General features: G+C 44.5%; 1 protein-coding gene across 1 annotated transcript; it reads right to left on the reverse strand.

The window, feature by feature from the left end:
• Positions 1 to 5,534: 5,534 nt before the first annotated feature.
• On the reverse strand, positions 5,535 to 11,920 carry LOC112074978 (protein mono-ADP-ribosyltransferase PARP12-like). Its single transcript, XM_024142043.2, has 7 exons — positions 11,540 to 11,920; positions 11,134 to 11,269; positions 7,431 to 7,702; positions 7,187 to 7,274; positions 6,944 to 7,074; positions 6,562 to 6,710; positions 5,535 to 6,363 (listed from the first exon to the last, which is right to left on the reverse strand). The coding sequence occupies exons 1-7, from the start codon at positions 11,830 to 11,832 to the stop codon at positions 5,624 to 5,626; spliced, it is 1,809 nt and encodes a 602-aa protein (XP_023997811.1). The 5' UTR covers positions 11,833 to 11,920; the 3' UTR covers positions 5,535 to 5,623.
• Between the last annotated feature and the right edge of the window lie 1,934 nt (positions 11,921 to 13,854).

Genomic DNA, 13,854 nt, shown 5'->3' on the forward strand with positions numbered 1-13,854 from the left:
TTCAGCAAACTTAACGTGTAAATATTTGTATGAACATAAGATTCAACAACTGAGACATAAACTGAACAAGTTCCACAGACATGTGACTAACAGAAATGCAATAATGTGTCCATGAACAAAGGGGGGGTCAAGATCAAAAGTAACAGTCAGTTTCTGGTGTGGCCACCAGCTGCATTAAAGTACTGCAGTGCATCTCCTCCTCGTGGACTGCACCAGATTTGCCAGTTCTTGCTGTGAGATGTTACCCTACTCTTCCACCAAGGCACCTGCAAGTTCCCAGACATTTCTGGGGGGAATGGCCCTAGCCCTCACCCTCCGATCAACAGGTCCCAGATGTGCTCAATGGGATTGAGATCCGGGCTCTTCACTGGCCATGGCAGAACACTGACATTCCTGTCTTACAGGAAATCATGCACAGAATGAGTAGTATGGCTGCTGGCATTGTCATGCTGGAGGATCATGTCAGGATGAGCCTGCAGGAAGGGTAGCACATGAGGGAGGAGGATGTCTTCCCTGTAACGCACAGCGTTGACATTGCCTGCAATGACAACAAGCTCAGTCCGATGATGCTGTGACACACCGCCCCAGACCATGACGGACCCTCCACCTCCAAATCGATCCCACTCCAGAGTATAGGCCTCGGTGTAACGCTCATTCCTTCGACGATAAACGCRAATCCGACCATCACCCCTGGTGAGACAAAACCGCGACTCATTAGCGAAGARCACTTTTTGCCAGTCCTRTCTGGTCCAGCGATGGTGGGTTTGTACCCATAGGTGACGTTGTTGCCGGTGATGTCTGGTGAGGACCTGCCTTACTACAGGCCTACAAGCCCTCAGTCCAGCCTTTCTCAGCCTATTGCGGACAGTCTGAGCACTGATGGAGGGATTGTGCGTTCCTGGTGTAACTCGGGCAGTTGTTGTTGCCATCCTGTACCTGTCCCGCAGGTGTGATGTTCGGATGTACCGATCCTGTGCAGGTGTTGTTACACGTGTTCTGCCACTGCAAGGACGATCAGCTGCCATCCTGTCTCCTGTAGCGCTGTCTTTGGCGTCTCACAGTACGGACATTGCAATTTATTGCACTGGACACATCTGCAGTCCTCATGCCTCCTTGGAGCATGCCTAAGGCACGTTCACGCAGATGAGCAGGTACCCTGGACATCTTTATTTTGGTGTTTTTCAGAGTCAGTAGAAAGGCCTTTTTAGTGTCCTAAGTTTTCATAACTGTGACCTTAATTGCCTACTGTCTGTAAGCTGTTAGTGTCTTAACGACCGTTCCACAGGTGCAGGTTTATTAATTGTTTATGGTTCATTGAACAAGCATGGGAAACAGTGTTAAAACCCTTTACAATGAAGATCTGTTTAGTTATTTGGATTTTTACGAATTATCTTTGAAAGACAGGGTCCTGAAAAAGGGACATTTCTTTTTTTGCTGAGTTTGCAGTACAAGGGGAGGGTCGATTGAAAATATTAACATTGGGGAGGATGGTGCATTTCTTTTATGACACATCAGTTGTTTGTTGACAGTGAGGAATGAGATCTGGCTGTTCTTTGTCAAGGGGCACTGCAAACAAGGAGGTCAATTTTAAGAGGGAGAGCGTTGCTGGGATGTTTAACTTTCCCACGTTTGCTTTGGCAGAACACCTGAGATCAGGGGAACTTTTTGCCCCTTTTCTTACTCCGACAGAATCCAGGATAGCTGGCTGAATATGAGTTTATCTAGATCTAAAGATTGTCAGTAGATACACAATACCATATCCTCCTCATAGGACAACAATAATGCACTATGTTGTGCTTCATTTGATAAACCTTTCAAAGCAACACTAGAAGCCTCGCATCAATTTTGTGAATGGAGGCCATGGCAGGATATTCTGTTGTCCTTCTGGCTAACACAAGTCTCTCATGACAGACTGTTACATAAATGTAACGTCTGTTATATAAACCTAATGTCTGTTCAGATTAATGCTGGAGCATCCACTATAAAAGGCCTTACAATTGGGAAGTGAAGAACGGTCAGACTTCGTTTGCCCTGCCAGAAAAACGAAGCAATCTAGAGAGACTTCTGTGACCATTCTAAGATACAAAGGTGCGGTATGTTATGTCATATTAAACTAGATACAAATATTTTGCAGTGTGAATGAAGTACATTCTTGTAATGGGAATTGGTCATGGGGATTGATTGCTTTACCGTTTACATTTTCTTATGGCTTCACAGTGAGGGATCCAAGTGTGTACATTTTGAAGTCATGAGCCACGGATTCAGTGAAGTTCACCTTCCATCCACCTCTGTGACCGAGCCAATGTACGTCCTGACCACAGAGTGGGCGTGGTTCTGGGAGGACGAGTACGGCAAATGGGTCCAGTACGCATCCATTGTAAGTGGTGTGAAACACTCAAACAGGCTGACGTGTTACGAGGACAATATAGAGTAAACTGTTGTTCCCCTTGAATTTGAGTTTTTTTCCTATAAATCACAAACAGAGACTGTCGTCCGTCACCAGTGAAGACCTTGAGAAAAGGTACCAGGAGGATCAAAGTGCTGTGGTGAAGTTCACTGCAGGCCAGCAGTCTTATGAGCTGAGTTTCAGAGGTAACACACAACACTCTTGTGCAAAATATGTTTAATTTGCAACAGACATGTTTCAAATAGTTATTCTTGTAATTACAGACATGGCGCAAAAAAACTAAAGGTATTCAACTGAGCTACTTATTTTCTTAGTGTTGACTGTCATGTTCTCTTTTATATTTATCCTCAGGACAAATAGACCATGCAACCCCTCTCAGAATTGGTCTGCCATGCCTGATATTGGATACAAGGTCACTTGTTTACATGTGGTTATTCTGCTTAGGCTTATAGGAAGGTTAGTTTTAAATTTTTTGTTTCAGCTGTGACAACCATTTTGTTTTCCCCTCCTGCAGACAGTCACTCTTCTGAGTTCTGACAAGGGCTATCAGAAGGTCCAGGAACTTTTCAACAAGACCATGAGGTGCGTCCAAATCACCAGCATCGAGAGGGTCCAAAACAGGGACCTCTGGGAAGTCTTCCAGTGGTATGTTTACATCAACTCTCACACACAATCCTAGCRTGTTACTTCCAAAATGCTAAGTAAACTCTGGSTTGAACAAGATTATGGGGAAGCAGCTGTTTTCCTCCCTGTTTCTTTAGGAAAAGAGATTTGGTGAAAAAAAAACAATGGAGGTTAAAAGAGCAAGGAGCTACATCTCTTCCACGGAACGGACCCAAAACACGTAGACTCCATTTGCAGAGATAACTTCGACTGGAGGCTGTGTGGAACCAACGGAACTGTGTACGGCGAAGGTACCTCATGTTAACCATCTGTCAGAAGTGTAGTCAGATTTTAGAAGCAGTCATGATCTCATTATAGTCAGTCATTTTGTTTTACTGATGATCTTCTCTGTTTGTTTTAGGGAGTTACTTTGCCAGGGATGCCAAGTACTCACACAGCTACAGCAGCCACTCAGGAGTGAGGTCCATGTTTGTTGTCGGGTGGTTGTTGGTGACTACACACGAGGGAACTCGTACCTCCATCGTACCTCCACCTCCAAAAGGCGAGGGAACCCCCACTTTCTATGACAGCTGTGTGGAAAATGTCCTGGACCCATCCATATATGTGGTGTTTAAAACGAACCAGGTGTTCCCCCGAGTTCCTCATCAAATATGATGATAGCGTCATGCACTGGTCCTCTTCGGCTCCAGCTCCACCCAAAACTGTCTCTATCCAATCCACTTACATAGTCCAATACCCAACATCCAACCGGATTCAAGCAGCAGCTGCTGCTACACTTTGAGTCCATCTCAAGCTGCCACCACTTTCTCTAATCCAACCGATTCTCTTCCCCCTTCACGTCTCCCAAAACCTGCCCGAACTCCATTGGGATTCAGTCAGTCTGCAGTCCTCATGAAGCCAGCCTCAAGTTCTCAGTTGTTGGATACCACCCTAGGCCAAGCTAATTGGTCTTAAACTCCCTTATTCTGCAAACTCCCTCATAAACTCATTACCCAAACCAGCACCCCCTCTCATACACCCACTACCCCACCCAGCAGCCTCTCTTATACATTCACTACCCCAGCCAGTACCCCCTCTCTTACACTCCCTCCCCCAGCCAGTACCCCCTCTCGTACAGACAGTACCCCATTTTATACACCCACTTGGCCACCCAGCATCCCCTCTCGCACACTCACTCCTTCAGCCAGTGCCCCCTCTCGCACACTCACTCCCTCACCCAGTGCTCCCTCTCACACACTCACTCCCTCACCCAGTGCTCCCTCTCACACACTCACTCCTTCAGCCAGTGCCCCCTCTTGCACACTCACTCCTTCAGTCAGTGCCTCCTCTTGCACACTCACTCCCTCAGCCAGTGCCCCCTCTCACACACTCATTAGCCCTGGCACTGCCCACACTCGCACACTCACTCGCTCCAGCAATCCCTTTTGCACACTCACTACCCCTGCCAGCACCACTTCTTGCATACTTTCCGTTCAACTGACACACCCTCTCAGGGTCACAGCCTCTCAGAAAGAGCTACTCGCACTCTCTCTGCCAGCAGTACCTATTCCCTTCAACCTCATTGAGCACACCTTACCACACACTTTCTCACTCATCATACTCCCCCACTTACACAGACTCTTCCACACTCTCTGGGTCTCACCACTCCACATCGAGCACTACTTCTGACACATCTGCTACTATCACATCATCTAGAGTGCAGGAGTTAAACAATTTGCCGGTCAAAATTCAACCTGTTGACAATTTGTAGTGTTTCTGAATGATAATTCAATTTTCATGTCAAATATGCATAGTTGGTGTGTTAAACCCTTGCAACAAACAAGAATGATGTTCAACACAGGAGGTTGATGGCATCTTAATTGGGGAGAACGGGCTTGTGGTAATGACTGGAGCGGAATTGGTGGAATGATATCAAACACATGGTTTCCAGGGGTTTGATGACATTCCATTTGCTCTGTTTCGGCCATTATTATGAGCCATTCTCCCCTCAGCAGCCTCCTGTGATGTTCAACTAGTAACAAGGAATATGATGAGCACGTTTCCTTCACTCTGGGACTTATGGTCTGCTGACACATTTTGTAAAGTAGTTGGATTTGTGTTTTCAACTAAATATACTCAATGACCAATAGAAAGTAATTGACTGGATGTTTGACTAGATGTGAGGAGAAATGTAGAATAAGTAGGGTGTAATTCAGCAACATCACCACAAGGGGGAAGCAAACGCCTTAAAAAGTAGAAAAAACATTTACATTTTATTTTATGCAGTGGTGCATTCAGAAACTACTATGACAGCATTTAAACAGGCAGCCCAATTCTGATTCTTTTGTCAACACTGTCTGAACTACACATTATATAATAAATGCCATTTAGCAGACGCTTTTATCCAAAGTGACTTAATGTCATACGTGCATTCCCTTTACGTATGGGTGGTCCCGAGAATCAAACCCACTACCATGGCATTACAAGCACCATGCTCTACCAACTGAGCTAAAAAGGACACATTTCAAAATAAAATCCATAAATACAATTTATTTACACATAAAAGGTCATTTCCCTCTAAATACATTTTTTATAAAAATAGACTACCAAGGATTATAGATTATCTAGTGATGCCGTAGATTTACTTTTTGCTTTCATTTTAGCAAACTGTGATCTTGTCTTGGGTGGAGGTGCGCGTGGTATGGAGGTCATAGAGCCGACCCAGGGTAGTGGATGAGGGACGTAAGTCATCAGGCCTGGCTGAAACGATGGATGTGTCAAGGAGTTAAGGGAGCCAAACTGTGCAGAAGCATGTGTCAAGGTAGGTCTGGGGGTTCTCTGTCTTGAAGGGTTTGAAACAGAGGGATTGGAGGGAGGCCTGGGTGGGTTTGAGTAATGTGAAAATAGTGGCTGGGTACTGAGTGTGGGCTGGGAAAAGGCAGGTCCTGTTGGGCAAGGAGATCTGAACCTTGCATTGTTGGGCAGCACAGGGGTGGCTTGTGAGTGTAGCATGACTGGAATAAGTTGCCAGTACATGTTGTGGTGGCTCTGGTTTTGGACAAAGTTAGGTGGTGGAACATAGGTCCCAGGCCTGGACCCTTCCCTGTACTGAATAAGGTACTCTGGGTAAACCTTGTGCTTCCCGACCACCACAAATACAGAGGGGTTGTAGATATCATCCACACAGCTGTCATAGGAGATGGTGTGACTTCCATCTTTTGAGGGGGGGCAGAGGTAGCTGGAGTGTCCTTGTGTGTGGTTTCCCACCAGCACACGACAAACAAACATGGACCTGACTTCTGACTGGCTGGTGTAGCTGTGGGAGAACTTGGCATCCTTAGAGAAGTAGCTTCCTGGAAAGACATGGGTTAGGGTTAGAACAATCACAGTGACAGTGTCACATAACAAAGACATTTGTTTGGTCAACTTTTCCACTGTATTTCCACAATGTGACGTGAAAGAGCATAGCAAAAAAGATGTGGTCCAATGCCATTTCCACATAACATAACAAATTCTTATATAAACTTTCAAATCTAAAATGCAGAAATCACCTTTCCCATAGGGCGTTTCTTGTGTTCCACCCATCCTCCAGTCTATGTTCTGCAGGCATATAGCATCCACATGTTTAGAGTCTGTTCCATGGAACAGATGCTTCTCATTCTCCTTCCCTGCGTTTGTCTTTCTCATCACATCTTCTTGCCTTGGGAGAGGAACAACAGATTAATTTGTCAGTATCTTCATTGGCGTGTCACCTCATAGCATTTGCATGTGTCTGCTCGTTTGCTGCTAGAAAACTAAGTACCAATTACCATTAACATGTTACATCTGTTTGCATATGTTATGTTGTAACTGCTTTGATTAACGCAGACAATATGAATATATTTCTTGGGTAGATTACATTTTTTATTTGGCACGAGGAGTTGTGATTCTTACCACGAAAAGACCTCCCACAGGATCCGATTTTGCACCCTCTCAATAGTCTTCACACTGAAGCCAGTCATAGTTTGATGGAAAAGATCCAGAATATTCTTGTGCTCAGCTGAGGAACTCTGCAGAGCAACCCTCTAGAGAGAATGCATTTGAAAAGAACACCTAATTTTACCAATGTAATAGCTTTATATTTCACTGCCTTCTGACCAGATGGAAGATCTTATGAGTTAAAAAATTATTATGAACCTTGAATCCAGTTTCAGGTACTGAAGATTTATCCCAGTGACTGGGTAAAGCTTTGGATTTCAGCAGGCGGTTACCAGAGTCTTTTTTGCTGAGGATGAGTAGAGAAAGTTAGACCGCATTATAAGAAAATACAGTCAGTACAGTATAATCTCAACCACCTGGCAGCTCTCTCTACGAATTTATATCCAATAGCAATTGAGCCCGGAGACGAGGATAGTGTGGGCTACTCTACAAGGTCTCTTACCAACGTGAGTTGTCACTAGCATCAGTTGTATCCCTGATTGCCTGGATGTTGCGGTAGGTGGACAACATAGATGCCACCAGTTCATTAGGTACTCCCCTCTGCTGCAGGGTGTTGAGCGGGTGGGGTTCGTAGAAGTCGTGAGACCTGTCACAGTCCACCTCTGCAGCACAGGTTCCTCTGATGTAGCGCTCACAGACGTGGAGTCTTCTGCAGCTCTCCTTGTCAGGACAGTAGCCGTACTCTCCACTACCTTTGTTGTATGTGAAGCAAACCTGGAGACAAACACAGACCACTCCTGATGAGGGCTTGATAAGGACATTGGGTAGTGCAAACTCTGTTTAAGTGCATCAGCCCCAATTCAAATTCATTATTTGTACAGATATCTGCATGCTCAGTTTAGTACACATTGTCATGACGCTGGCCTGGGGGTAGGTTTATGACAGTCATAAATACCTCTCCCACTTTTTTTCCTCTCTCTACCCTACTGTTGTGACTATTGAAAATCCCTTGGTTAACATAGAGATTCTGGGAACATCAGAAGGTGGGGGGAAATTAACCATATTTTGGTAATCCAACCAGTTGAACATATGCGTTGGTACTTCATGAATATGATGTCAGTTCGGTTGTCATCTGAGACATTCTCATCAATGATAGGATGACATAAACGGTACAGTGGAAAGTCTACACATTATAGTTATCAGATTCACATGGAATTGTTGTGCAATTTAAATGTTTGAATATGAAATTATTTGTGAGGGGATGAAATGTGATTTTAGCTTCTAAAATGTGAGAATTGGGTTTTCATGAGTGAATTAGACCCGACTCAGTGGCCCGCCCACATGAAGAGACATTGGTTATAAACTATGAAACACGCCCTCCTCTCCCTTCCTATATAAAGCCTTGACGACAATATAACTTCCTGTTCCRGGTACATTAGGATGACGATCCAATGTCAGAAGGTTTCAGATAATTACTACAGAACGAAGCCAACCTCAGCGTGAGCTTTGGTTGCGAATGGTATGAACTTTGAACTCTTATTCGCTACAGAAGTGATACCTCCTAGCCGTTGAGTTAGCAGCGGCCGCTGTAAACTGGGCTAGGAGAGGACAGACAGAGTATCCCGTCTACCACACAACGACGACACTACAATGTTTCCCGTTCACCACCAGAGACACTCTTCAAAGGACTCTGTTGGGCAACACGGCCTTCCATCTACCACCAACCTATTGAAGCGCAGCTCAGAGTAAATATTCATTGCATTTTCCTTTTCCAAATGGGCGGTAATTTAGAATACATAAGATCCTGTATTTACGATAGAGACATCGCTTCTCCCTTTGTTCTTCAGTCTTCCCGCTCTTTCACTCAAACCCAACCCTCATTTTCTTTGTGTAACCAGCTGTCATATCTGTTCCGTCCGCTAGGGACGTTTTCCTTCATGACATAATTTGTAATCAAGGTATGATTCATTCTGTGTGATTAATTAGGTATTTAGTAAATAAATAATTTTACCCAATTTTGTATTGCTGTTATGGATTTTATGTATAATGACTAAAATATGTATACATTTAACGCAGGATTGTAACTAACAGAATTCTACCCTGTCTGATGAAGAATGTTGGCAAAGAGGAACTGTTAACAGACAGCTTGTGACAGACAACTTGTGACCACTGTTAAACTGATAACAGGAAGAAAGTCTCCCCACCCAGGGAGAGGAGAAACCGTTAGGCTTGCAGTAGAATAATGTAACATGTGGTAGCATATGATAAGCAATATGTATGTGTTGGAATGGAATTTAAAAGCAGCTTCGTCATTGTCCAAGAGGAGGAGGGACATTTCGTACGCTATGACGCTATGTGTGATATATAAACTAAGGTATATGTGATTATGATCAGAGCTCTCGAGAATAAACGTCACTGACTATTTTAAACTGGTCTCCATCTGTTTCACTTCCCCCAGAACCTTACAAACTCTGGGTACAGACTGAGTATTTTTATTTAATTGGTTAATGAATACATAGGAATTAAAATTCCACTAACAATTGCTGATTCAACTTGTTAGCCAGGGTTCGTGAACTAAGAATTTACAAATTTCAGATGAGACTGAAATAAGGTGACGATTAATATTGACTGCTATTGATGTAAAATATTACTAGGTCTTTAAGAGTTTATTCGGAAGATAACTGCTCTATAAATATTATTTCGTGGTGCCCCGACTTTCTAGTTAATTACATTTACATGATTAGCTCAATCAGGTAATATTAATTACAGAGAAAGGATTTTATAGAATAGCATGTCATATCACTTAATCCGGCATAGCCAAAGACACGACAACATACTTGGATGATAGCCCCAAGTCTGTGCATTCATCATTAGTCATTTTGGACATGGGGAAATAAACATTGAATATACAATGCCTGTGAATCAAAAGTAAGAATCAGCTTGTGTTCCCTGCTGGCATTGCATCTTTATGACTGTATTCAACTTAAATTGTAAAGAGGCTGAACTAAACAGTGCATTCAGAAAGTATTGACTTAAAAATATATATATATTCGTTACAGCCTTATGTATTGTATGTATTATAATTTTTCCCCCTCATCAATCTACACACAATACCCCATAATGACAAAGCAAAAACATTTACGTAATTATTCAGACACTTTACTCAGTACTTTGTTGAAGCACCTTTGGCAGCGATTATAGCCTYGATTCTTCTTGGGTATGACACTACAAGCTTGGCACACCTGTATTTGGGGAGTTTCTCCCATTCTTCTCTGCAGATCCTCTCAAGCTCGGTCAGGTTGGATCGGGAGCATCGCTGCGCAGCTATTTTCAGGTCTCTCCAGAGATTTTAGATTGGGTTCAAGTCCGGGCTCTGGCTGGGCCACTCAAGGAAATTGAGACTTGTCCCGAAGCCACTCCTGCGTTGTCTTGGCTGTGTGCTTCAGGGTCGTTGTCCTGTTGGAAGGTGAACCTTCACCCAGTCTGAAGTCCTGAGTGCTATGGAGCAGATTGTCATCAAGGATCTCTCTGTACTTTGCTCCATTAAACTTTCCCTCAATCCTGACTAGTCTCCCTGTCCCTGCCCCTGAAAAACATCCCCACAGCATGATGCTGCCACCACCATGCTTCACTGTAGGGATGGCGCCAGGTTTCCTCCAGACGTGACGCTTGGCATTCAGGCCAAAGAGCTCAATCTTGGTTTCATCAGACCAGATAATCTTGTTTCTCTTGGTCTGAGAGTCTTTAGGTGCCTTTTACTGAGGAGTGGCTTCCGTCTGGCTACCCTACCATAAAGGCCTGATTGGTGGAGTGCTGCAGAGATGGTTGTCCTTCTGTAAGGTTATTCCATCTCCACAGAGGAACTCTAGAGCTCTGTCAGAGTGACCATCGGGTTCTTGGTCACTTCCCTGACCATGGCCCTTCTCCCCTGATTGCTCAGCTTGGCTGGGTGCACCTGAGCTCAATTTCGAGGCTCATAGCAAAGGGTCTGAATTCTTATGTAAAAAAGGTATTTGTTTTTTATGTTTAATACATTTGCACAAATTTCTAAAAGCCTGTTTTCACTTTGTCATTATGCGGTATTGGGTGCAGATTAATGAGGGGRAAAAAATATTTTATCCAATGTAGAATAAGGCTGTGACGTAACAACATTTTGAAAAAGTCAAGGGGTCTGAATACTTTCTGAATGCCTATGACGCACATACTGGGGGTAAAAGGGCGTTGTCATTCTGCAGCAGTAATGTACATGGCTCCTTCCTGTCCAGTTTCTCCAGATAATGCTCTCTCAGGACTCTGATGTTATGCTCTGACGTCAGCTCATGGCAGAGACGGCATCCTTGTCTGGAAATCACAAGAAGAGCGAGAGGCGTTTTCTTATTTAGCTCTTGAATTTCTATTTATTTTTTGAAATGGCTTAAATGTCAAATCTACAAACTGCCATGAACCTGTAGCAATTGACATTTATACTGTAGTGCATTACCTATGTCACATTCTGTAAGACCACAAGAATTTAGAAAATGGAAGAAATAAAACAGTAGAATGAATAGAAGTAATATGACAGGTAAATAACTGCCAGAGTAAAAACAAAACAGAAAAGTAAAAAAGGTTTACCTCTCATTGGATGGACATGTTCCATACAGATAAAACTTACACAGGTGTAAATTGCTGCAGCCACTACATCCTTTAGCTCTGCATAACCTCATCTTCGTCTGGGCAACGATCAGTTTGTTTCCCTTAGAGACAGCCCTGGTAAACATCTCCTGATTCCCTAAAACACTTTCCAGGCCATCTTCTATGGTGCTAATGTTGGCACGTAATTCTCCCAGCTCAAAGGACCCATCATGGGCACAGAGGACCTTGTAGATCAGAGCTGTTGTATCCATGTCCGTCACCGTACAACACATGACTGTTGGCCCTCGCAATTACATGAACTGTACATATATTGTCAAATATGAAGTAGAACTTTGCTCTCCATTAACTGCCAAACAGGTGACCAGCATGCGACAAAACCATTTCTGACTAAATTAAACCTACAGCATATGTAACCACTCCCCTATTATGAAGGTAGCCAAGTATAACAAACAGGCAATAGAACACACTAATGACAGAACACACCCTTTTAAATACTCACATTGAACTCTGTCCCAGTGGCATGTGGAACCTTCATTTACATCACAATAGGCCTGTTAGACACACAGTAGCAGCAGTAGTTAATCATTGATTCCGTTTAAAGTCAATAAAGATGATATTTGTCATAAAATATAACGTTTCTGACATTTGAGTGTTTCAAAATCTCTTAGAAAAGAGTTTGATTGTCCAAAAAAACAAACAACAATCAATGATTTTTTGAGTTTATTCAGTTTTAAACAGAGAAATCAAACTTGTTTCATTTACAAAATGTATGGACTGTGTCAGCAGACCTGAGTAAAGGAAACATGCTCATCAAATTCATATTTGTGCAAAATTACCAACTTCTGGTTAGTTGTGAACAGCTTTACTAATGTTAAGCCCCTACAAGGTAAAGATACACAGCTATAAAACATATTTCGTGTGCAAATGAATTATCATTCATCATTTTAATACATTTTCTGTTTTTGAACATTTGAAAATGTGAAGTTTGCCATCAAAACGTTCTATTAACTTACTGCTCCAACCTGACAAAGACAAGTTATTGCAGAAGGCACTTGTTTTTTTCTTTGGTGTCCCTCCTTCGAGCTGTTGGAACACTGTACAGTGACTCAGGAGGGGATCCAGTGAAGGCACCTGTCGAGGGAGAGAACACCCGAGATGGGTTGCTTGCTGAGGGGGAGAGTGTGCTAGARGAATTGCTTGACGAGGAGGGGGAAGTGCGTGAGGGAGTTTGTGTGTAAGTGGGGGAGTATGATGAGTGAGAAAGTGTGTGGTAAGGTGTGCTCAATGAGTATGAAGGGGATAGTGGGTGAGAGGTACTGCTGGCAGAGAGAGTGCGAGTAGTGGTCGTTAAGCGGGTGTGAGCCAGAGATAGGGTGCCAGCTAAAGGGGAAAGTGTGCGAGAGGGGGTGCTGGCTGAGGGAGTGAGTGTAGGAGAGGGGTTGGGGGGTTGGGGAGCCAGTCTTCGAGAGGCGGTGTTGGCTGGGGGAGCAAGTCTACGAGAGGCTGTACTGGCTGGGGTAGTGAGTGTATAAGAGGGGGCACTGGCTGGGGTAGTGAGTGTAGGAGAGGGGGTACTGGCTGGGGTAGTGAATGTATAAGAGGGGGTACTGGGTGGAGGGCGTGAGTGTAGGAAAGGGGGTTGGGGGTTGTGGAGCCAGTCTTCGAGAGGCGGTGTTGGCGGGGGAGCAAGTCTACGAGAGGCTGTACTGGCTGGGGTAGTGAGTGTATAGAGGGGGCACTGGCTGGGGTAGTGAGTGTAGGAAGGGGGTACTGGCTGGGGTAGTGAGTGTAGGAGAGGGGGGTTACTGGCGGGGTAGGGAGTGTATAAGAGAGGGTACTGGCTGGGGTAGGGAGTGTATGAGAGAGGGTACTGGCTGGGTCGTGATGTATAGAGAGGGTACTGGCTGGGGTAGTGAGTGTATAGAGGGGGTACTGGCTGGGGTAGTGAGTGTAGGAGAGGGGGTACTGGCTGGGGTAGTGAGTGTAGGAGAGGGGGTACTGGCTGGGGTAGTGAGTGTAGGAGAGGGGGTACTGGCTGGGGTAGTGAGTGTATAAGAGGGTGTACTGGCTGGGGTAGTGAGTGTAGGAGGGGGTACTGGCTGGGGTAGTGAGTGTAGGAGAGGGGGTACTGGCTGGGGTAGGGAGTGTAAGAGAGGGTACTGGCTGGGGTAGGGGAGTGTATGAGAGAGGGTACTGGCTGGGTAGGGAGCGTATAAGAGGGGTACTGGCTGGGGTGGGAGTGTAGAGAGAGGGTATTGGCTGGGGTAGGGAGCGTATAAGAGGGGTACTGGCTG

The sequence above is a fragment of the Salvelinus sp. IW2-2015 genome, unplaced genomic scaffold, assembly GCF_002910315.2.
Source record: "Salvelinus sp. IW2-2015 unplaced genomic scaffold, ASM291031v2 Un_scaffold2914, whole genome shotgun sequence".
In the NCBI taxonomy this organism is placed as follows: Eukaryota; Metazoa; Chordata; class Actinopteri; order Salmoniformes; family Salmonidae; genus Salvelinus; species Salvelinus sp. IW2-2015.

What these genes read in the sequence shown, in the direction of transcription:
- LOC112074978 (XM_024142043.2), bottom strand. Translation starts at nt 11,832, where the DNA reads ATGTGTTGTACGGTGACGGACATGGATACAACAGCTCTGATCTACAAG. An exon ending in GCTAGTGACAACTCACGTTG is followed by an intron (nt 7,275 to 7,430) that starts GTAAGAGACCTT and finishes ACTCATCCTCAG; the next exon opens with CAAAAAAGACTCTGGTAACC. An exon ending in CTGTGGGAGGTCTTTTCGTG is followed by an intron (nt 6,711 to 6,943) that starts GTAAGAATCACA and finishes TCCTCTCCCAAG; the next exon opens with GCAAGAAGATGTGATGAGAA.